Source organism: Tamandua tetradactyla, chromosome 15 (assembly GCF_023851605.1).
Source record: "Tamandua tetradactyla isolate mTamTet1 chromosome 15, mTamTet1.pri, whole genome shotgun sequence".
Classification (NCBI taxonomy): Eukaryota; Metazoa; Chordata; class Mammalia; order Pilosa; family Myrmecophagidae; genus Tamandua; species Tamandua tetradactyla.
This window is the reverse complement of record NC_135341.1, coordinates 45,647,665-45,670,856: the sequence shown is the minus strand read 5'-3', so window position 1 is coordinate 45,670,856 and position 23,192 is coordinate 45,647,665. Positions and strand designations below refer to the sequence as shown.

General features: G+C 37.2%; 1 protein-coding gene across 10 annotated transcripts in view; it reads right to left on the bottom strand.

Annotated features, from left to right (window-relative positions):
* ULK4 (unc-51 like kinase 4) overlaps positions 1-23,192 on the bottom strand; it is a 749,242-nt gene that overhangs the window by 378,571 nt on the left and 347,479 nt on the right. For 8 of the 10 annotated variants that reach the window (XM_077129714.1, XM_077129713.1, XM_077129706.1 and 5 more), the window contains one exon: positions 17,404-17,452. The exons of 1 other annotated variant lie outside the window; for it this stretch is intronic. In XM_077129714.1, coding sequence (XP_076985829.1) covers positions 17,404-17,452 — 49 coding nt within the window. Of the gene's footprint in view, positions 1-4,281; positions 4,368-17,403; positions 17,453-23,192 lie in introns of all 10 variants that reach the window. One more of the 10 variants, XR_013162830.1, reaches the window with a different exon arrangement.

The following is a 23,192-nucleotide window of genomic DNA, read 5'->3' as shown; positions in this document are numbered from 1 at the left end:
CCCCTACCCCATATTAGTGACAGACCCCTTTAATATTAAAAATTCAGAATTGCCATAGCCCAAACAACACTAAAGAGAGGTACTGAAAGATCAAAGTTGATGGTGGAATCATACAGAGAAGATAGGACTTAACACATAAATGACTGCTGAATCATCAAACTGATATCTCTCTCAATCTCCACTATTTTAGAGCAGCTAGAAGTAAAAACTTAAAATTGTGAAATTGTAAACCATGTCAAGATCTGAAATATGTTCTACAGCTAATTGTGGTGCTGTGCTTGGAAATTTATAGTTTTGTATATATGTTATTGTTCACAAAAAAAGAAGGAAAAAAAATCGACTGTGATGATAAAAAAAGTATTTAAGCCCTCTAGCCTCCTATATTCTAAAGCAGCTAGAAGGAAAAATACGAGAGGATCATATGGTAGCCCATGACAAACTCTGGGATCTATCTTGTAACCAACTATTGAAGAATGCTTTGATAATTATTGCTTTTTCCTTTCTTTGCTTTTTATATATGTTATACTATACAATAAAAAAAGTTTTTAAAAAAAAGCCAACCTATTAGGTGCACAGGTGGTTCAGTGGTAGAATGCTCACCTTCCATGTTGGAGACCCAGGTTCAATTCCTGGATCATGCACCCCATGTCACCCCAAAAAAAGTCAACCTATTTCTGGTATATTGCATTTCAATGGCATTAACAAACCAATGCACCATCTTAGGGCAACATTCCTCCCTCTTGCTTGTCCGTGGTACATTTTCATAGAGGTTTCACTCATTTGAAGTGCCCTAATTTTACCCCTGCTATCCTCATAAATCTAATTCCGTGATCAATCAAGAACTAAACAACAACAAAAAAACATTCCTGACCAACTTGAGAAATACATCATTCAGTGTCTTATTTATTATACCTCTCCCTTGTGCCTTTTCACCAAGCCATCTTCTTTAGAAAGAAGGAAGAAGTAATACTGTTTCTTACAAGTGAAGCCCAGAACTTAAGTAAAACTAGAAAGAATATTCATGATGATAAAACTCAAAAGTTCCACAGGCAGGGGAGAAGCCATATGGAATACACCCCAATATGTGCCCTATGGCTGATCAAAGATATCTTAAATTCTAGGGATTATGAACCGTATTTTTTATCTTAATGGAGTTCATCTTCATTCCAACTAATAGGGTACTTATGCAGAAACCAGTCTTGCTTTAGCACAAGTTTACTGACATACATTTATTTTACTGTGCTTTAGCTTAATCAATCATAATAAACCATTTATTCAGCTAATCAGATAACATGATACAGGGTGGATTGAAGTCATTTTTTCAGTTGCTATAAATGGGCAGCATTACTTAATTCAATCCAGTATCAATAGACAGCCTAGCACTTTAGGATTATTTTGCATATACAAATTTTTAACACATTTAACAAGAATGGACCCATATAAATTCATACTAATTACTAAAAATAAACTCTCAAACTACATACTTTCATGGCAGTCTGTTAGCAGAATATAAAGGCACCTTTGTACAGAAAGGTATTAATTATCAAGCTCCATTCTGCAATCTACAGAAACCTGGAATAGTTACATGTTTAAGTCAAAGAATCATATTTATCTCCTGCAGCTGATGAGCATTCTTTGTGAACACTGAAAGTAACTTCCTAGGTCAAGCTTTTTCAACTTTTAATCCAATTTTTTTTTTTTTAGATTTTTTTCCCCATATGCATTAGAGAAAATCCTTCATTGCATACTAGACATATACATGAAGATTCTTAAAACAATAAGGAACTTGTCATTTTAACGTGCCATAAGAACAAATTCACATTACTAGGGTTGCAATTAGGGGTAGCAAAGTAATTCCAAAAGTGTGATGGATGGAGAGGTATGAAATACTCTTGAAGTATAATGTGGCTGCTAGTCTGTGCTATATCGGTATCTCAGTGATTAAATCCTTTAGGCTCTAAAGGCCTATAAAGAGGATCTTTGATAAAGATACAGTTGACTTGAAAGATTTACTAAAGCTTGCTTCAACTGCTATCCTCAAGAATTGCTAAAACAATATAATCGTCAAACCGATGTATTGCTAATCCCGTTTTTATTGTTAACATTTGCCACTGAAATTGCTCTTCAATTGTTTGTTTTGGAACAGACACATAAAATATCATGACAGCAATATTTTGGCACATACTGGAAAATCTGCCATGAATAAAGATTTTTTCCCCAATAAAATAGAGTTTGCCTATATTACTTGGCATTAAAATGATTTACTGAAGTAGGCCAAAACATAAACTACTGAAATAAAAGGAAGAGATTAAAGTTACAGCAAAATCCAAAGGCCAATCCATCCAGATGCATACTTAAGACATGTTTAAAAGGCCACTTCTCTTCAGAAAGTGGCAAAGGGGAAAAGAGAATATCCTCCATCCTGCTCACTCAGCAATGTTGCACTCCAAAACCAAGTCATGGGGTCCTTCTGATGGCTCACATTCTTCAGGAACCTGCATTTACTAAACCAACCCAGATTGCCATTACTTCTACAGACTCTGAAACGGTCCAGCTTAATTCAATGAGTCCTGCTGTCTGAGTCTCCACTCATGGCCCAACATTGTTACCTTACACTGCCAATGAAAATGCAGCCTTTCACCAAGGTGGGCTCCACCAAGCAAGCAGCAACCAGCTGCCATGACAGCTCTTTTGTTATGCAATCAGCTGTTTGGCTTTCCTCACTGCTCAGCCTACCAAGAGAAGGCATATTTGAGGCTAGAACTCAGTACTGAATTCCAGGGACCTCAGATCAGCCATGCTCCTCTTAGACCCAGCTCTGTCTCTTCTGCTCCCTTCCCTTCTTTTAGATGACCTCAAAAGCTTCCTGCTCGGGCGGGCCGCGGTGGCTCAGCGGGCAAGAGTGCTTGCCTGCCGTGCCGGAGGACCCCGGTTCGATTCCCGGCCCCAGCCCATGTAAAAAACAAACAAACAAACAAAATATAATAAAACAAGAAAATGTTTAAAAAATGTTTCCCTTTCTTCCTCCCTTCCTTCCTTCTCTGTCTTTCCTTCCTTTCCTCCCTCTCTCTTTAAAAAAAAAAAAAAAAAAAAAAAAACAGCTTCCTGCTGGGGACTTGTACAGATATTTGTACACCAACATTTGGAGCAGCATTATTCACTATAGGCAAAAGGTGGAAACAACCCAAGTATCCATCAACAGATGAATGGGTAAACAAAATGTGGTATATGTATACAATGGACTATTACTCAGCTGTAAAAATAAAGTTCTGATACATGCTACAAGATGGATGGACCTTGAAGACATCATGATGAATGAACTAAGCCAAACACAAAAGGACAGATGTCATATGATTCCACTTACATGAAATATCTAGAACTGGAAAATCTGTAGAGATAAAGTAAATTAGAGGTTACCAAGAGCGGGGAAACAGAGGGTAGGGAAGAATGGGGAATTACTGCTTAATGGGTACACAGTTTCTGTTTTGGGTGATGAAAAATTTTTGGTAATGGATGGTGTTAATGGTCACACAACATCATAAATGCAATTAATGCTATTGAATTGTACACTTAAAACTGTTAAAATGGCACATTTCATATTATATATACATATATGTTACCATAATTTAAAAAAATAAGAAAAAGCCTCTCCCTCATGGAGTCTTGCAGGGTATTTTCAGAATCTAGTCTTTACCCTGTTTAGTCCCCTAGCAATTGAAGAAGCGTGAGCATGTAAACTTACACATAAGCTCTGATCCTAAGCTTCATTCTCTTCCAATCCAAACTTGAAACACTACCCACCACCACCAACAACAACCATAACTCCTATGGCTCACAGCACTGTTCAGAGATAACTTCTGTGAAATCCCCTCCATTCAGCAGCACTGTCACTCCCTCCTTTTTGGGGCCCCCAGTGTTCTATACCTTTCACCAACACATATTCTCTCATGCTCCTCTACAACCATATGTTCACGCATACGAATCTCCCAGCAATATGAATTCATAGAACACCATCCAAGCAGGAAGTAGCACTGTGTCTTCTAAGTAAGCATTACAATTGGATATTGCTTTTATTTGAAATAATAATTACTTTCAACCAGTTATTGAGTCAGTTTGTGTTCTAGTTTGCTAGCGGCCGGAATGCAATATACCAGAAACGGAATGGCATTTATAAAGGGGGATTTAATGAGTTGCTAATTGACAGTTCTAAGGCAGAGAAAATGTCCCAATTAAAACAAGTCTATAGAAATGTCCAATCGAAAGGCATCCAGGGAAAGATACCTTGATCCAAGAAGGCCGACGAAGTTCAGGGTTTCTCTCTCAAGTGAGAAGGCACATGGCAAACACAGTCAGGGTTTCTCTCTCATCTGGAAAGGCACATGGTGAACATGTCAGTGTTCCTCTCTCATATGGAAGGGCACATGGTAAACATGGCATCATCTGCTAGCTTCTCCCGGCTTCCTGTTTCATGAAGCTCTCTGGGAGGCCTTTTCCTTCTTTATCTCCAAAGGCTGCTGGCTGGTGGACTCTGCTTCATGTGCTATGTCATTTTGCTCTGCTCTCTCTGAATTTTTCTTTCTCCAAAATGTTTCCTCTTTTATAGGACTTCTGAAACTAATCAAGACCCACCCAAATGGGTGGAGACATGTCGTCACCTAATCCAGCTTAACAACCACTTTTGATTGGGTTATATCTCCAGGGAGATGATCTAATTACAGATTCAAACATACAGTGTTGAATAGGAATTATTCTGCCTTTACGAAACAGGATTTTGATTAAAACATGGCTTTTCTAAGGGACATACATTCTTTCAAACCAACACAGTTTGAACCCATCCTTTAAACTCTTAGTTCTCCCCCACAACTCCAGAAATGTTTGTTTCTCCTAAGATTGTACATGGACAATCAAATTCAGAAAACTGCTTCCCACACCTTAACTTTCCTCTATGCCTGCAACAGAAACTGAGCAGTTCCCTGTAATTCCTGGCCATCAGAACAGAGAGGCTTACTTTCTCAATGAAAAACATCTAACAGAGGAGAGACTGCTGGAAAGAGTACATCTTATGAGAAACTCTAGAATAGAAGAAAGTTATAAAATCCATCATCAGTCTCTAAGTACATGAAACATAAGCAGAAATACAGTTACAGACTATGAGTAGAGAAAAGTTATCCAGAAGTCATAGTGGACCACCAGCCAAATATGAGTTAAATACTGTTTTTTTTTTTGTTTCTTTAATGGCTAGAAGACATAACTAGTAGTCAAGGACGCAGAGTCCCTTTATCATATCTTGTTCTGATCATTACTAGAAGCTGCCATGTGCTAGATACCACTGAGGCCCATGAACTTATGAATCAAACTGAACTGAAGTATATACTATGTTTCATTGAATCTAGGAAGCCATCAGTTTTAATGTGTACCATTATTTTATTGAAAATTAAGAAAGAAAAACATTGCCAATTAAACTATAACATGGTTTCTTGCAAGTTTTATTTTATTTTTGTTGAAAGAGCTATTTTAGACCTAGTCAGACATAGATGTATATAATATATCACTCTTAGGCATTTAAAAAAAGAAAATTAAAGTGAAATAAATTGGGTAAAGTAATGACAACCAGGTCACCTGGCCGAAAGCAATTGTAAGATGCCACTGAATTGGAAGGTACATTCTAGTTTCAGAGGTGTTAAAATCTATGGTGAAAAGACACAAATGGACATTTACACACCAATGTTTATAGCAGCATTATTAACAATTACCAAGAGATGGAAACAGCCAAAATGTCCATCAACAGATACTTGGCTAAACAAACTGTGACATTTACATAAGATGGAGTATTATGCAGCTGTAAGACAGAATAAAGTTATGAAGTATGTAACAACATGAATGGACCTTAAGGACATTATGCTGAGTGGGATTAGCCAGAAACAAAAGGACAAATACTGTATGGTCTCACTGATGTGAACTGACATTAGTGAATAAACTTGGAACATTTCCTTGGGAACAGAGACCATCAGGAGATAGAAATAGGGTAAGATATTGGGTAACTGGAGCTGAAGGGATACCGATTGTGCAATAGGACTGAATATAAAAACTCAGAAATGGACAGAACAATATTACCTAACTCTAATACAATTATGTTAAAACACTGAATGAAGCTGCATATGAGAATGATAGAGGGAGGAGGGCTGGGGCATAAATGAAATCACAAAGACAGACAATAAAGATTGAGATGGTGTAATCTAGGAATGCCCAGAGTGTATAATGATAGTGACTAAATGTACAAATTTAAAAAATGTTTTTGGATGAGGAAGAACAAAACAATGTCATTACTGCAGTGTGCTGAAAATAGATGGTATTTAACATTTTAAAATTTCAACTAATGTGTGAGATTAAAGCAAAAAATGTTTATTTGGTACAAATCTATACATTGACTAGTGCATCTCCTAATATAACTTATGTAGATAGTTGATTGAACACCTTAAGTACATGGGACTTTGTATAAGACATGAGATTTTGTTGGTTTGTCCAGGTGATGCCCTGATGAATCCCAGAGTGATCTGATCAGTGAGTGGAAAAGTATTTGCAAAGTACCCTTCGGGGAATGATGAGTACAGGGGAAAACTCAACTTTCCCAAGTTGAATTCTTGATATTCTCACAAGCAGTGTGGACAACCAAAGCTATAGGCTGAGCCCCCCAGTCTTGGGGTTTGTTCATATGAAACTTAACCCCACAGGGGATAGGTCAAGCCTACTTAAAATTAAGCCTAAGAGTCACCCCCAAGAGAACCTCTTTTGTTGCTCAGATGGGGCCTCTCTCTCCAGCCAACACAGCAAGCAGACTCACCACCCTCCCCCTGTCTACGTGGGACATGACTACAGAGGTGTGGATCTTCCTGGCAGCGTGGGACAGAAATCCCAGAATGAGCTGAGATTCAGCATCAAGGGATCGAGAAAAACCCTAGAATTAGCTAAGACTCAGCATCAAGGAATTGAGAAAACCTTCTCGACCAAAAGGAGGAAGAGTGAAATGAGACAAAGTGTCAATGGCTCAGAGACTCCAAACAGAGTCAAGAGGTTATCCTGGAGGTTATTCTTATGCATTAAATAGATAGCACATTGTTATCTAAGATGTAATGGAGAGGCTGGAGGGAACTGCCTGAAAATGTAGAGCTGAACAGAAGAGTAGAACATATGGAATAAAAATAAATAATAGGGGGAACAAATGTTAAAATAGATTTAGTTTGAAATGCTAGTGATCAATGAAAGGGATCAGTAAGGGGTATGGCCTGTAAAAAAGTTTTTTTTCTGTTTGTTATATTTTTCTGTTGTCTTTTTATTTCTTTTTCTGAATTGATGCTAATCAATTTTTCTGTTGTCTTTTTATTTCTTTTTCTGAATTGATGCTAATGTTCTGGGAAATGATCATGATGATGAATATACAACTATGTAGATATTGTGAATTGCTGAGTGTATGTGTTGGGAATGTTTGTTTTTTGTAATTTTTTTAAATTAATAAACGTACATCATAGAATCAATGAAATACTGTATTATGTTTAGCTCAGTGACTAAAATTTTAAAAAGAAGAAGGTAATTTAATTGTTCATAAGCCATTTCATTTCATTCAAAATATATTTATACAGAGAAAAAAACTGCAATTATTCAACTCAAGAAAGACAAAAATAGCATAGGGATTTACTAATGTTCGTCAAGAACACTGAAACCCTGCCTCATAAAGCAATGGATTTGAGCTGTGTTTCATTTTTTTCCAAGAAGGACAACTACTTTTAAAAATAATATCCTACGGGGCGGGCCACGGTGGCTCAGCAGGCAGAGTTCTCGTCTGCCATGCCAAAGACCCGTGTTCGATCCCTGGTGCCTGCCAATGCATAATAACAATAATAATAATAATAATAATATATTAGGGTGTACGGGTGGTTCAGAGGCAGAATTCTCGCCAGACATGCAGGAGACCTGGATTCAATTTCCAGACCATGCACCCAATATAATAATAATAAAAATAATAATAATAATAATATCCTACAGGAAACCTGATTATGGAGCTGGTGCGGTAGAAATAAGAGCATCATCCCTGACACGCCTGTGGGACCAAGAGCTCAGACCAGCGGAAATAATGACTGCAGGATAGATATCACCTTCCTTCCACCTCCACCACAGTCACAACAGCATGGAAAGGGTTAAATTATTGCATTAATCAATTAGTTAATCAGGTATTTATTGTGATTGGTAAAATATGAAATACTAGCTAGATGCTCAGTATATAAAGATTAATCAAGTATGGCAGGGTTTGTTAAACTACAACAAATAATTTTCTACGCGTAGGATTTTAGACTTTGAGATGATTACCAAAGGACAGGATATGAACATTTTATCAGTTAGAAAAGGTGCTGCACTAAACTGAACAGGTCAGGAGCCCTCTTACCACAGGGAGTGGATGAATCCCATTCACGCACTAAGGCCCAGCCTATCTCTACAATGCAGTGTGCATCTACAAGGGTCTCTTTTTAAAGGCAAAGTTTAGCCGGATTGGGACAGCTTCGGCTCTTGCCTAGGCCTAACAACATAGCTAAACTCAGCAGGGTGGTGAACCTGTGGCGCTCCCAAACAATCCAACTCCCCAACAAATTAGCAAGTAATGTACATCCTCCTGAAGGTGGAGAGACACGCAAATCTTAAAAATCCCCAGTAGATCTCTCTTAATATCCATATTTCTCTCATCTCCTTTTTCTCTCTCCCTTCTCCTAATACTGCCTCTAAAATCCCCTCTGGTATACTAAAAGCAATTCAATTAGGCTTTAACTTTGGATAAACCATTCAGCACAGTGGCTCTGGGTCATCATGCTTTGAAAATGCTTCCTACTCTCATTCCTACTCCCCATACCATACAAATACTCCCCAAAACCAACCAGCTGCGCTGAAAGGGGAAGGGTAATCCAAGACTAAGAAAAATAAGGTTTTGACCATATAGCAGCTAACAATTTGTAGACAAATATTTTAAGATGACTAAGAAAAGCTAATTTACCATGAATAGAGTTTTCTATCATACCTATTGTTCCATTGATGACCAAGGTAAATTAGGCTGATCTGGCTGTTACTTAGCTATGGGATGGCCACCAGATCCAAAAGAATCTTTCTTTCACCAAGGGCATGCACTCTTTTGCTATAAGTCCAACTCAATTTTCAGCCTTATTCTCTATCAATATTTAGCATAAACGGGGATTTATTAGAGGTAAGAAAAATCAGCTCTGCATTCCCTTTTATACTATACACATAGAAACCACAGATGGAAGGTTTTCTCCTACTGGTTGTTTTGAATTAAGCTGTATTTTGTGAATAAAAGAAATTAGGATATGGAAGCTAAGCAATTCTATGTTCTGAAGAAGACAACTTTCACACCATACGCATAAAAAAGTTGAACAGGTACCCAGTGATGCAAAGTCAGAATGCTTCATAGGGAACATCAGAAAATTCCTACCGAAAATTACCAATAATCATTCTGCCCTCCCTCCTCAAACCAACCTCCAATAGAGTACTTTTTCCATGTTGGATAAAATATAGTATTTAATTTGATAGAAATAAAACACAAAGGAGATTCATCTCGTAGGGGCACAGGCAGGAACTGAACCCAGATCTGAGATCAAGTCCAAGGGTTGACCTGCCATACCAGCAGCTCTCCGACCACGACCGTGCCCTCTTCCACCTTCACTGGCTCCTCCGCCACCATCCTCGACAGCCTTGCCACCCTCACCTTTCCTCCTCCAGAACAGCTACTAGGGGAGTAGAAATAATACAGAACAGCTCCCAGAGCCACGAAAGAGATAAAAAAGACAGCGTATCCCATCCTGGAAGAGCTGACTGTCTGGGAGAACCAGCTCCGGTGAGATTGCCGAGGGGCGCGGGCTTTCCCGGGCAGGGCGGGAAGCGGCCAGAGTCCCTTCCTTCCTCCTTCCCGGGCCAGCTGGCAGAATTGGGCAGGCGGTCCCCTCAAGCCGGGGCGGCTGGTGACCCAATCACACGAGGCCCCCCGAACCAACTGAGAGAATTGGATCGGAAAACCCCAGACTACGGAGAATGGTGACCGGGGGGGTCCCTTCCAAACACGTGACTCCCGGTCCAGCTAGGAACGGTGCACTCTCCTGGGCTGCGGCGGCTGGCGCCCTCCCGCCATGCTTGGAGCCCCGGGCTGACTAGAAATTCGGACAGGGACTCTCCTGGGCTGCAGCGGCCTGCGACCCTCCCTGCATTCGGACCCCCGTGCCGGCTGGCACTCTTCGAAGCCGCTTAAGCTGGTGAACCTCCCCCATGGCAAGAATTTTCCAAAGTTAAAGGACTCACAGCACCTTTCACTGGTGGGACCCGCAGAAAAACGTGTGCCACGAGCGCCACCTACTGGGTAGGATAAGAAAAACAGAACCCAGAGATTTCACAGAAAAATCTTTCAACCTGTTGGGTCCAACACCCAGGGAAATCTGACTAAATGCCCAGACGCCAGCAGAAGACAACGGATCACGCTCAGAAAATTGAAAATATGGCCCAGTCAAAGGAACAAACCAATAGTTCAAATGAGATACAGGAGCTGAGACAACTAATGCTGAATATACGAACAGAAATGGAAAACCTCTTCAAAAACGAAATCGATAAATTGAGGGAGGACATGAAGAAGACATGGGCTGAACAAAAAGAAGAAATAGAAAAACTGAAAAAACAAATCACAGAACTTATGGAAGTGAAGGATAAAGTACAAAAGATGGAAAAAACAATGGATACCTACAATGATAGATTTAAAGAGACAGAAGATAGAATTAGTGATTTGGAGGATGGAACATCTGAATCCCAAAAAGAAACAGAAACTGTAGGGAAAAGAATGGAAAAATTTGAACAGGGTATCAGGGAACTCAAGGACAATATGAACCGCACGAATATACATGTTGTGGGTGTCCCAGAAGGAGAAGAGAAGGGAAAAGGAGGAGAAAAACTAATGGAAGAAATTATCACTGAAAATTTCCCAACTCTTATGAAAGACCTAAAATTACAGATCCAAGAAGTGCAGCGCACCCCAAAGAGATTAGATCCAAATAGGGGTGCTCCAAGACACTTATTAGTTAGAATGTCAGAGGTCAAAGAGAAAGAGAAGATCTTGAAAGCAGCAAGAGAAAAACAATCCATCACATACAAGGGAAACCCAATAAGACTATGTGTAGATTTCTCAGCAGAAACCATGGAAGCTAGAAGACAGTGGGATGATATATTTAAGTTACTAAAAGAGAAAAACTACCAACCAAGACTCCTATATCCAGCAAAATTGTCCTTCAAAAATGAGGGAGAAATTAAAACATTCTCAGGCAAAAAGTCACTGAGAGAATTTGTGACCAAGAGACCAGCTCTGCAAGAAATACTAAAGGGAGCACTAGAGTCAGATACGAAAAGACAGAAGAGAGAGGTATGGAGAAGAGTGTAGAAAGAAGGAAAGTCAGATATGATATATATAATACAAAAGGCAAAATGGTAGAGGAAAATATTATTCAAACAGTAATACCACTAAATGTTAATGGACTAAATTCCCCAATCAAAAGAAATAGACTGGCAGAATGGATTAAAAAACAGGATCCTTCTATATGCTGTCTACAGGAAACACATCTTAGACACAAAGATAAACATACGTTGAAAGTGAAAGGTTGGGAAAAGATATTTCATGCAAATAACAACTAGAAAAGAGCAGGAGTGGCTATAATAATATCCAACAAATTAGACTTCAAATGTAAAACAGTTAAAAGAGACAAAGAAGGACACTATAAACTAATAAAACGGACGATTAAACAAGAAGACATAACAATCATAATGATTTATGCACCTAACCAGAATGCCCCAAAATACGTGAGGAATACACTGCAAACACTGAAAAGGGAAATAGACACATATACCATAATAGTTGGAGACTTCAATTCACCACTCACATCAATGGACAGAACATCTAGACAGAGGATCAATAAAGAAATAGAGAATCTGAATATTACTATAAATGAGCTAGACTTAACAGACATTTATAGGACATTACATCCCACAACAGCAGGATACACTTTTTACTCAAGTGCTCATGGATCATTCTCAAAGATAGACCATATGCTGGGTCACAAAGCAAGTCTTAACAAATTTAAAAAGATTGAAATCATACACAACACTTTCTCGGATCATAAAGGAATGAAGTTGGAAATCAATAATAGGCAGAGTGCCAGAAAATTCACAAATACGTGGAGGCTCAACAACACACTCTTAAACAACAAGTGGGTCCAAGAAGAAATTGCAAGAGAAATTAGTAAATACCTCGAGGCGAATGAACATGAAAACACAACATCTCAAAAATTAGGGAACACAGCAAAGGCAGTGCTAAGAGGGAAATTTATTGCCATATATGCCTATATCAGAAAAGAAGAAAAGGCAAAAATGCAGGAATTAACTGTCCATTTAAAGAACTGGAGAAAGAACAGCAAACTAATCCCAAAGCAAGCAAAAGGAAAGAAATAACAAAGATTAGAGCAGAAATAAATGAAATTGAAAACATGAAAACAACAGAGAATATCAATAAGACCAGAAGCTGGCTCTATGAGAAAATCAATAAGATTGATGGGACCTTAGCAAGATTGACAAAAAGAAGAAGAGAGAGGACGCAAATAAATAAGATCAGAAATGGAAGAGGAGACCTAACCACTGACCTCACAGAACTAAAGGAGGTAATAACAGGAAACTATGAACAACTTTACGCTAATAAATACAACAATTTAGTTGAAATGGACGGGTTCCTGGAAAGACATGAACAACCAACTTTGACTCAAGAAGAAATAGATGACCTCAACAAACCAATCACAAGTAAAGAAATTGAATTAGTCATTCAAAAGCTTCCGAAAAAGAAAAGTCCAGGACCAGATGGCTTCACATGTGAATTCTATCAAACATTCCAGAAAGAATTAGTACCAACACTTCTCAAACTCTTCAAAAAAATCGAAGTGGAGGGAAAACTACCTAATTCATTCTATGAAGCCAACATCACCCTCATACCAAAACCAGGCAAAGATATTACAAAAAAAGAAAACTACAGACCAATCTCTCTAATGAATATAGATGCAAAAATCCTCAATAAAATTCTAGCAAATCGTATCCAACAACACATTAAAAGAATTATACATCATGACCAAGTAGGATTCATCCCTGGTATGCAAGGATGGTTCAACATAAGAGAATCAATTAATGTAATACACCATATCAAAAAATCAAAGCAGAAAAATCACATGAACATCTCAATTGATGTAGAGAAGGCATTTTTTTTTTTTTTTTTTTAAAGAGAGAGGGAGGAAGGGAAGGAAAGACAGAGAGAAGGAAGGAAGGATGGAAGGAAGGAAGGGAGGAAGAAAGGGAAACATCTTTAAACATTTTCTTGTTTTATTGTATTTTGTTTGTTTGTTTGTTTTTTACATGGGCTGGGGCCGGGAATCGAACCGAGGTCCTCCGGCATGGCAGGCAAGCACTTTGCCCGCTGAGCCACCGCGGCCCGCCCTAGAGAAGGCATTTGACAAGATTCAACATCTTTCCTGTTGAAAACACTTTAAAAGATAGGAATACAAGGGAACTTCCTTAAAACGACAGAGGGAATATATGAAAAACCCACAGCTAATATCATCCTCAATGGGGAAGTATTGAAAACCTTCCCCCTGAGATCCGGAACAAGACAAGGTTTTCCACTATCACCACTATTATTCAACATTGTGTTGGAAGTTCTAGCTAGAGCAATTAGACAAGAAAAAGACATACAAGGCATCAAAATTGGAAAGGAAGAAGTAAAACTACCACTGTTTGCAGACGATATGATACTATACGTCGAAAACCCGGAAAAATCCACAACAAAACTACTAGAGCTAATAAATGAGTACAGCAAAGTAGCAGGTTACAAGATCAACATTCAAAAATCTGTAGCATTTCTATACACTAGCAATGAACAAGCTGAGGGGGAAATCAAGAAACGAATCCCATTTACAATTGCAACTAAATGAACGAAATACCTAGGAATAAATTTAACTAAAGAGACTAAAAACATATATAAAGAAAACTACAAAAAACTGTTAAAAGAAATCACAGAAGACCTAAATAGATGGAAGGGCATACCGTGTTCATGGATTGGAAGACTAAATATAGTTAAGATGTCAATCCTACCTAAATTGACTTACAGATTCAATGCAATACCAATCAAAATCCCAACAACTTATTTTTCAGAAATAGAAAAACCAATAAGCAAATTTATCTGGAAGGGCAGGGTGCCCCGAATTGCTAAAAACATCTTGAGGAAGAAAAACGAAGCTGGAGGTCTCGCGCTGCCTGACTTTAAGGCATATTATGAAGCCACAGTGGTCAAAACAGCATGGTATTGGCATAAAGATAAATATATTGACCAATGGAATCGAATAGAGTGCTCAGATATAGACCCTCTCATCTATGGACATTTGATCTTTGATAAGGCAGTCAAGCCAACTCACCTGGGACAAAACAGTCTCTTCAATAAATGGTGCCTAGAGAACTGGATATCCATATGCAAAAGAATGAAAGAAGACCCATATCTCACACCCTATACAAAAGTTAACTCAAAATGGATCAAAGATCTAAACATTAGGTCTAAGACCATAAAACAGTTAGAGGAAAATGTAGGGAGATATCTTATGAAACTTACAATTGGAGGCAGTTTTATGGACCTTAAACGTAAAGCAAGAGCACTGAAGAAGGAAATAAATAAATGGGAGCTCCTCAAAATTAAACACTTTTGTGCATCAAAGAACTTCATCAAGAAAGTAGAAAGACAGCCTACACAATGGAAGACAATATTTTGAAATGACATATCAGATAAAGGTCTAGTATCCAGAATTTATAAAGAGATTGTTCAACTCAACAACAAAAAGACAGCCAACCCAATTACAAAATGGGAAAAAGACTTGAACAGACACCTACCAGAAGAGGAAATACAAATGGCCAAAAGGCACATGAAGAGATGCTCAATGTCCCTGGCCATTAGAGAAATGCAAATCAAAACCACAATGAGATATCATCTCACACCCACCAGAATGGCCATTATCAACAAAACAGAAAATGACAAGTGCTGGACAGGATGCGGAGAAAGAGGCACACTTATCCACCGTTGGTGGGAATGTCAAATGGTGCAACCACTGTGGAAGGCAGTTTGGCGGTTCCTCAAAAAGCTGAATATAGAACTGCCATACGACCCAGCAATACCATTGCTAGGTATCTACTCAAAGGACTTAAGGGCAAAGACACAAACGGACATTTGCACACCAATGTTTATAGCAGCATTATTTACAATTGCAAAGAGATGGAAACAGCCAAAATCTCCATCAACAGAAGAGTGGCTAAACAAACTGTGGTATATACATACGATGGAATATTATGCAGCTTTAAGACAAGATAAACTTATGAACCATGTAATAACATGGATGGACCTAGAGAATATTATGCTGAGTGAATCCAGCCAAAAACTAAAGGACAAATACTGTATGGTCCCACTGATGTGAACGGACATTCGAGAATAAACTTGAAATATGTCATTGGTAACAGAGTTCAGCAGGAGTTAGAAACAGGGTAAGACAATGGGTAATTGGAGCTGAAGGGATACAGACTGTGCAACAGGACCAGATACAAAAACTCAAAAATGGACAGCACAATAATACCTAATTGTAAAGTAATCATGTTAAAACACTGAATGAAGCTGCATCTGAGCTATAGGTTTTTGTTTTGTTTTGTGTTGTTTTGTTTTGATTTTACTATTATTACTTTTATTTTTTTCTCTATATTAACATTCTATATCTTTTTCGGTTATGTTGCTAGTTCTTCTAAACCAATGCAAATGTACTAAGAAATGATGATCATGCATCTATGTGATGATGTTAAGAATTAATGATTGCATGTGTAGAATGGTATGATCTCTAAATGTTGGGTTAATTTCTTTTTTTCCGTTAATTAAAAAAAAAAAAAAAAAAGAGAGAAGGGATAATTGGAGATGAAGGGATACAGACTGTACAACGGGACTGGATATAAAAACTCAGAAATGGACAACACAATACTACCCAATTGTAATGCAATTATGTTAAAACACTGAATGAAGCTGCATGTGAGGTATAGGTTTTTTGTTTTTGTTTTTGTTTTTTTGTTTTTTTTCTTTCTATTATTGTTTTAATTCTTATTCTGTTGTCTTTTTATTTCTTTTTCTAAATCGATGCAAATGTACTAAGAAATGATGAATATGCAACTATGTGATGTTATTAAGAATTACTGATTGTACATGTAGATTGGAATGATTTCTAATTGTTTTGTTAATTCTTTTTTAATTAATAAAAAAAAAAAAAAAGCTGAATATAGAATTGCCACACGACCCAGCAATACCATTGCTGGGTATCTACTCAAAGGACTTAAGGCCAAAGACACAAACGGACATTTGCACACCAATGTTTATAGCAGCGTTATTTACAATTGCAAAGAGATGGAAACAGCCAAAATGTCCATCAACAGAAGAGTGGCTAAACAAACTGTGGTATATACATACGATGGAATATTATGCAGCTTTAAGACAGGATAAACTTATGAAGCATGTAATAACATGGATGGACCTAGAGAACATTATGCTGAGTGAGTCTAGCCAAAAACTAAAGGACAAATACTGTATGGTCCCACTGATGTGAACGGACATTCGAGAATAAACTTGGAATATGTCATTGGTAATAGAGTCCAGCAGGAGTTAGAAACAGGGTAAGATAATGGGTAATTGGAGCTGAAGGGATACAGACTGTGCAACAGGAATAGATATAAAAACTCAAAAATGGACAGCACAATAATACCTAATTCTAAAGTAATCATGTTAAAACACTGAATGAAGCTGCATCTGAGCTATAGGTTTGTTTTTTTTTCACTATTATTATTACTTTTATTTTTGTTCTCTATATTAACATCCTATATTTTTTTCTGTTGTGTTGCTAGTTCTTCTAAACCGATGCAAATGTACTAAGAAACGATGATCATGCATCTACGTGATGATGTTAAGAATTACTGATTGCATATGTAGAATGGTATGATTTCTAAATGTTGGGTTAATTTCTTTTTTCCGTTAATTAATAAAAAAAAAACACAAAGGATTTGTGAAAAAAGAGCAGATCATTAAACAGTGTCCCTATACAATCTCAGAGGCTAATATCCTTGTACACATAAGGAAGCTGTGGCTCCATGTGTTAAGTGAGATGATGAAGGACATGCAGTCCTTCCAGGCAGAGGCAGAATTCTTCCACACCACTTTGTCAAAACCTTTAAACTTCCTAAATTGCATATGCACATTTCCTTTCTTACCAGAATTACTTCAAAAATGACTGGGATCACATTGCTTTCTTCCACAAGCCTGTTAAAATAAATAAATAACCATGCATTAGATAATTCATATTTAAACTGCTGCTCTGATATAAAGCACTGCAGACCCAGGTTTTATTGCTATAAGTCTGTGACTGAGAAATAGTATGATTAAGTGTTCACTTCTAACATACTGAACTACAGTTATTACACACAAGAAATATGAGGCTTCTTTGCAAGTGATTACTAGCGTGGCCTTATTGATCTGTAGCAAGTGAAATCTTAACTAGTTTGATACTTTTAAAACTGAAAACTAATTAAAATTCAGAATTATTATAAAGACCAATGAAACAGTTAATGTCAACTGAAATAATTTGACCAACCCTCACTGCAGTTAAATTATAAGCATTCCAAGTTGTAATTCTTTATGTATGCCTCATTAGCTATCTTCTCAGCATAATGAATTAATATACAATGAATTTTAAGGATATTTAAATTTTTAAAAATTGGACACCAATCAATGAGTCTCTATGTAGCTTTCCTCATCAAACCTAATTATAAATTAAGATCTATTCTAACAGGAGAATTTTTTCATGCAATTTAGGAGAAAATAGCCTTGGCAAAACCCAAACTAGTCCAAACCAAAAACTTCAATCTGCAAATATTCCTTTAGTTCAGCAAACTTCTGTAAATGACTGTCAGTGGTAGTTTGGAGCTGTATGTACCCCAGAAAAACATGTTCTTGAACTTACTCCCTTCCTGTGGGCACTGAATGCATTGTAAATAGGACTTTTTTTGTGAAATTATTTCAGTTCACTTGTGGCCCGGGATGAGTTTTAATTCTATTACTGTAGTCCTTCATAGGCATAATGAAATTCAGACAAATAGAAAAAGCCACAGGAAGAGTTGAAATTCAACAGAAACCAGAAAAGAATGGAAAGGCCAGGAGAGGTCACCATGTGCCAATACTGCAAGGTGACAAAGGAGCCTAGAAACAAGGATCACCAGCAACCAGCTCCAGATTCCAGTCCTTGAGAAGAGAACATCTCCTGATGACACCTTGATTTGGATTTCCTCTTAGCATCAAAACCCAGAGAAAATAAATTCCCATAGTTTAAGCAAATCCATTTAATGGTATTTACTTAAGGAGCCAAGGGAGCTGAAACAGACCAAATTATATACAGTTTAGGCTTTACAGGCCATACTACCTCTATAGCAACTACTCAACTCTGCCATTACGATGTAAAAGTAGCAACAGATAACATGTACATGAATATGTGGTTGTGTTTCAATAATGTTATTTACAAAAATAGAAGGCAGGTCACATTTGACCCACAGCCTGTAATCTGCTAAGACCTACTTCAGTTAAAAAAAAATCCATTTTCTTTATAGCATTTTACTAGAATTAACTTTGTATAATAAACTATTGAGCTTAAGACAAGCATGCAGTATTTACATGGTAACAGCTTTGAGTGTTTGTCTATTTCACAGAAAATAAAACAGGTGGATGGAAAGGGAATGGATCAGCCAGTCTTAGGGGAGTTTGTCTGTGGTAACAGTTGATAAAAGAGAAGCCTATTGAACTAGCCAAAAAAGACCACGGTGTTTATAAATACATGATAAGAGATAGGGGACACAGATTAACCAAGGACTGAAGCACTTGGAAAGGCTATTTCAGCATCTAACAAAAATAAATGTGAATATATCTGCAGTTTGACCACAAATATTAAATTCATTTACATTCTCTCACTCTTCTGGCAAGTAAAGGCTCAGAAGCAAGGACGACGGTCCCTATGCCATGCCTGGGCAAGGCAGGAAATGCAGACACTCAAGGCCAAGCACAACTTCAGGTACAGCACGTTCCTAATCTTCTCAGCTTCCTATATTTCATCCACTGCTTTTCCTAAGTCAGTCTTTTAAATTGTTATGCTCTATACTCTTACTAGACCCAGGCTGAAACAGCCAAGCACACACATCTTGGCAAACGTACACCAATGCCAGAAAAGCTGCAGCAACAGAGAGTTCACTACTTCTCCAGTGGAATTGGGTACGTCTCCCTTTATCACCCCATCGTTCAGATCCCAAAGTACTGAGTCCAGCACCAGCCCTTTTATAAAAGTATTTAAAAATATTTTCCATTAAAGTCTAACAACATAAACCACCTTAATTAGTTCTCATTAATGACAACTAATCTTTCTCTGGGTCTCTGCTTACCAGACAGGCTAGTCTGCATTACTTCCTGGATCTCCTTTTACTCTCAAATCTAATGCTCCAGCCTTTACATGCTTTCAAATATATTCAACCATAGTAACTTTTTCTTTGATTTGATTTTCAAACAAAATTTACATAATTTACAGCCATATCTAGTGAATAAAGAGGGTACTCAAAACTAAGTAAATTGTTTTTAGTTAAAAATAAAATTTTCACTGGCATTTTCCACGGCTCATTAACCTTAAGAAGAACTCTAAATAAGTAAAGAACAATGATAACAGTAAACATTCATAACTATCTAACACAGTGGCTTTTCAAATGTGCGAGTGGGCAATGAGAGGAGTTTAGTGGGGATTATCCAGCATTTTCTTAAGTAAAATTAATAAAATAGAGATTATCCAAGTGCTTCATACATAGTATTTTTTTATGAAACTTCTGTTTCAGTTATAGGTATGCGGGTATATATTAGGCAGTGATTTTTTTTTTTAAATATTTTTATTGACAAATCTTCACACACACACAGTTCATACATGGTGTACAATCAACGGTTCACAATATCCTATAGTTGTGTATTCATCACAATTATTTTTCAGAACATTTGCATCACTCCAGAAAAAGAGGTAAAAAGAAAAATCCCATATACTCCATACTCCTTATCTTCTTATTGATCACTAGTATATCTATCTACCCAATTTATTTTACTCCCCATCCCCCCTATTATTTATTTTTTTGCCCTTTTTATCTTTTTTTCTCATCTGTCTATACCCTGGATAAAAGAGGTTTCCACAATCACACAGTTACAGTGTAAGAGTTTCATCTTTAAACAATCATCTTCAAGAATCAAGGCTACTGGAATACAGCTCAACAGTTTCAGGTACTTCCCTCCAGCTATTCCAATACATCATAAACTAAAAAGGGATATTTATATAATGCATAAGAGTAACATCCAAACCTCTTGACTCTGTTTGAAATCTCTCAGCCACTGAAACTTCATTTTGTCTCATTTTTCTCTTCCCTTTTTTGGTAAAGAAAGCTTTCTCAATTTCATGATGCCAGGTCCCAGCTCATTCTGGGAGTTCTGTTTCCAGGTTGCCAGGGAGATTTACATCCCTGGGAGTCAAATGCCATACAGGGGGTAAGGCAGTGAGCTCGCCTGCTGAGTTTGCTTAGAGAGACCACATCTGAGTAATGAAAGAGGTTCTCTAGGGTGACTCTGAAGCATAATTTTAAGTAGGCTTAGCCTATCCTTTGCAGGAATAAGTTTCATAGGGACAAACCCCAAGACTGAGGGCTCAGCCAGGTAGTGATTTTAAATTATTTCTCCACGGTGTGGACATGAAATTAGATATCCGCTATTTGGACACTGTTTTGGAGGCAATACTTACTTGTCTTCAATATGTTCTTAAACTGTGATTTTAAAAAGCTGGTCTCCTTCTTTAAGCATTTTCTCTCAAGCAGTTGGAGCTCCAGTTAGTGGCTCAGGTCTCAAATGATCCAATCCCTTGATGTGCTCTCAGTAATGGAACAATCTACATGAAATTCCTATCCTTTGATAAGGTATTTGAAGGGCCAGGCTTACCACTAAAGAAAGTCAATGTTGCTGATTCTCAGGAAACTAATCAAGTACCAAGTCTTAAATCATCAAGGTAGCCTTGGAAAATAGGGCTGCAAAAGACTATTTTATTCTTATGGCTCTGATGTGTTTGGCCACCATGATTAAATCACCAGTATCATTTCAGTGCATGAGCCTACTGTGTCCTAAAGTCTAAAAAAATGAAATTTCTATGGATTATGGAGAGCCTGAAGGACAAGATGTGAAGAGATTTATTTGAATTGGTTTAAACCAGAAACAAACAAAAAGACTTTTTTGAAGTTATTTCTAATCTTCTAAGGATTATAAAGATATGTTATACTTTTCTTCTTTAATATTGGCCATCTAAACACACTGTGTTTAAATAATTACAGACAAGTAAAATAAAACATACAACCTTTCCTGAAATAAAGTTCCTGAAACTACTTTTCCTTGTTTTAGGGCTGTTATTTATTTTTTTCTTCCCCATAATATAACAATTTAATGTTATATTTCATGCAGTTAAAAAATTGTCTTGCAGGGCCACAGTGGCTCAGTGGCAGAGCTCTCGCCTGCCATGCCAGAGACCCGGGTTTGATTCCTGGTGCCTGCCCATGTATTAAAAAATAATAAAAACATAAAAAAAAAATTGTCTTGCAAAGGTTAGTTTCTGGAGATTCACTTAAGTTTTGTATATTTAATGACAGGATTTCTATCATTAAAAGGAGAGGGGCTATATGAATTAGAGAATGTTAAACTCTAACATTCTAAAACTCTAATCTTTGGAATATCTCATTCAGCATTTGAAGTCTCACCTAAGCACACAGCAAATGTTTCCTTGTTGGGAAATAATCTCTATTAACTTGCTTATTGATACTTGAACTATCCATTTATTTATTTCTTAAGATACAATGTTTTCTTCTTTTCTATGAAAAGAAGAGTAACAAGGTATCAGTGGCTGAGAGGGTTCAAACAGAGTCGAGATGCCACACTGGAGGTCACTCTCATGTACGCTTCAGTTAAACATTGCTACCTATCATAACTTGGCAAACCCAAACCAAAATCACCCCTGCCATAAAAGTAAATAATAGCAGGAACAAATGTTAAAATAAATTTAGTTTGAAATGCTAGTGATCGATGAAAAGGAGGGATTAGGTGTATGGTATGTATACATTTTTTTTTCTCCTTTCGTTTTATTTCTTTTTCTGAATAGAGGCAAATGTTCCAAGAAATGATCATGATGATGAATATGCAACTATGTGATGATATTGTGAACTGCTGATTATATATGTAGAACAGAATGATCAAAATAGGAATGCTTGTGTTTGTTTGGTGTTTTTTGGTATTTAAAAAAATAAAATTAAAAAATAAATAAATAAATAAAACCATTCCTGCCAATTCTAAAGAACACCTAGGGCATTACATAAGATTCTACAAAGGTTTCGCGCATTAGGGTAACTCACCAAAACCTATAACCTCCAGATGGGTCCCTAGACCAGGTAAGCTCGGAAATCAAAGGAGCCAGCCCTACCAAAATATCAACTAGTTTCATCCCCCTATCCCATATTATCAACAGCCCCTTCCAACATGAAAAAGTTAGAATGGGCATAGTCGCAATACCCATAAAGAGTGGGAGAAAGGTCAAAGGTGATAGCAGAATTATACAGAGAAGGTCAGGCTTAACAAATGAATATGAGTGCTGAATCATACTGATATTTTCTTTTAGCATTTAATACCTTAGAGCAGCTACCAATAAAAAATCTAAAATGGCGGAACTATAACCCATACCAAACTCAGAAATCTGTTCTACAACTAATTGTTGCGATGTACTTTGAAATTTATTGCTTTTATGTATATATGTCATTTAAAGAGAAGGAAGAGTATAACAGAGAAGACAGGATTTAACAAATGAGTATGACCACTGAATCATTATATTGCTATTTCTGATGGTCTCTAGTATCTTGGTGCAGCTAGAAGAAAAAAAAACAAAAAACCGTGGAACTATAACCAA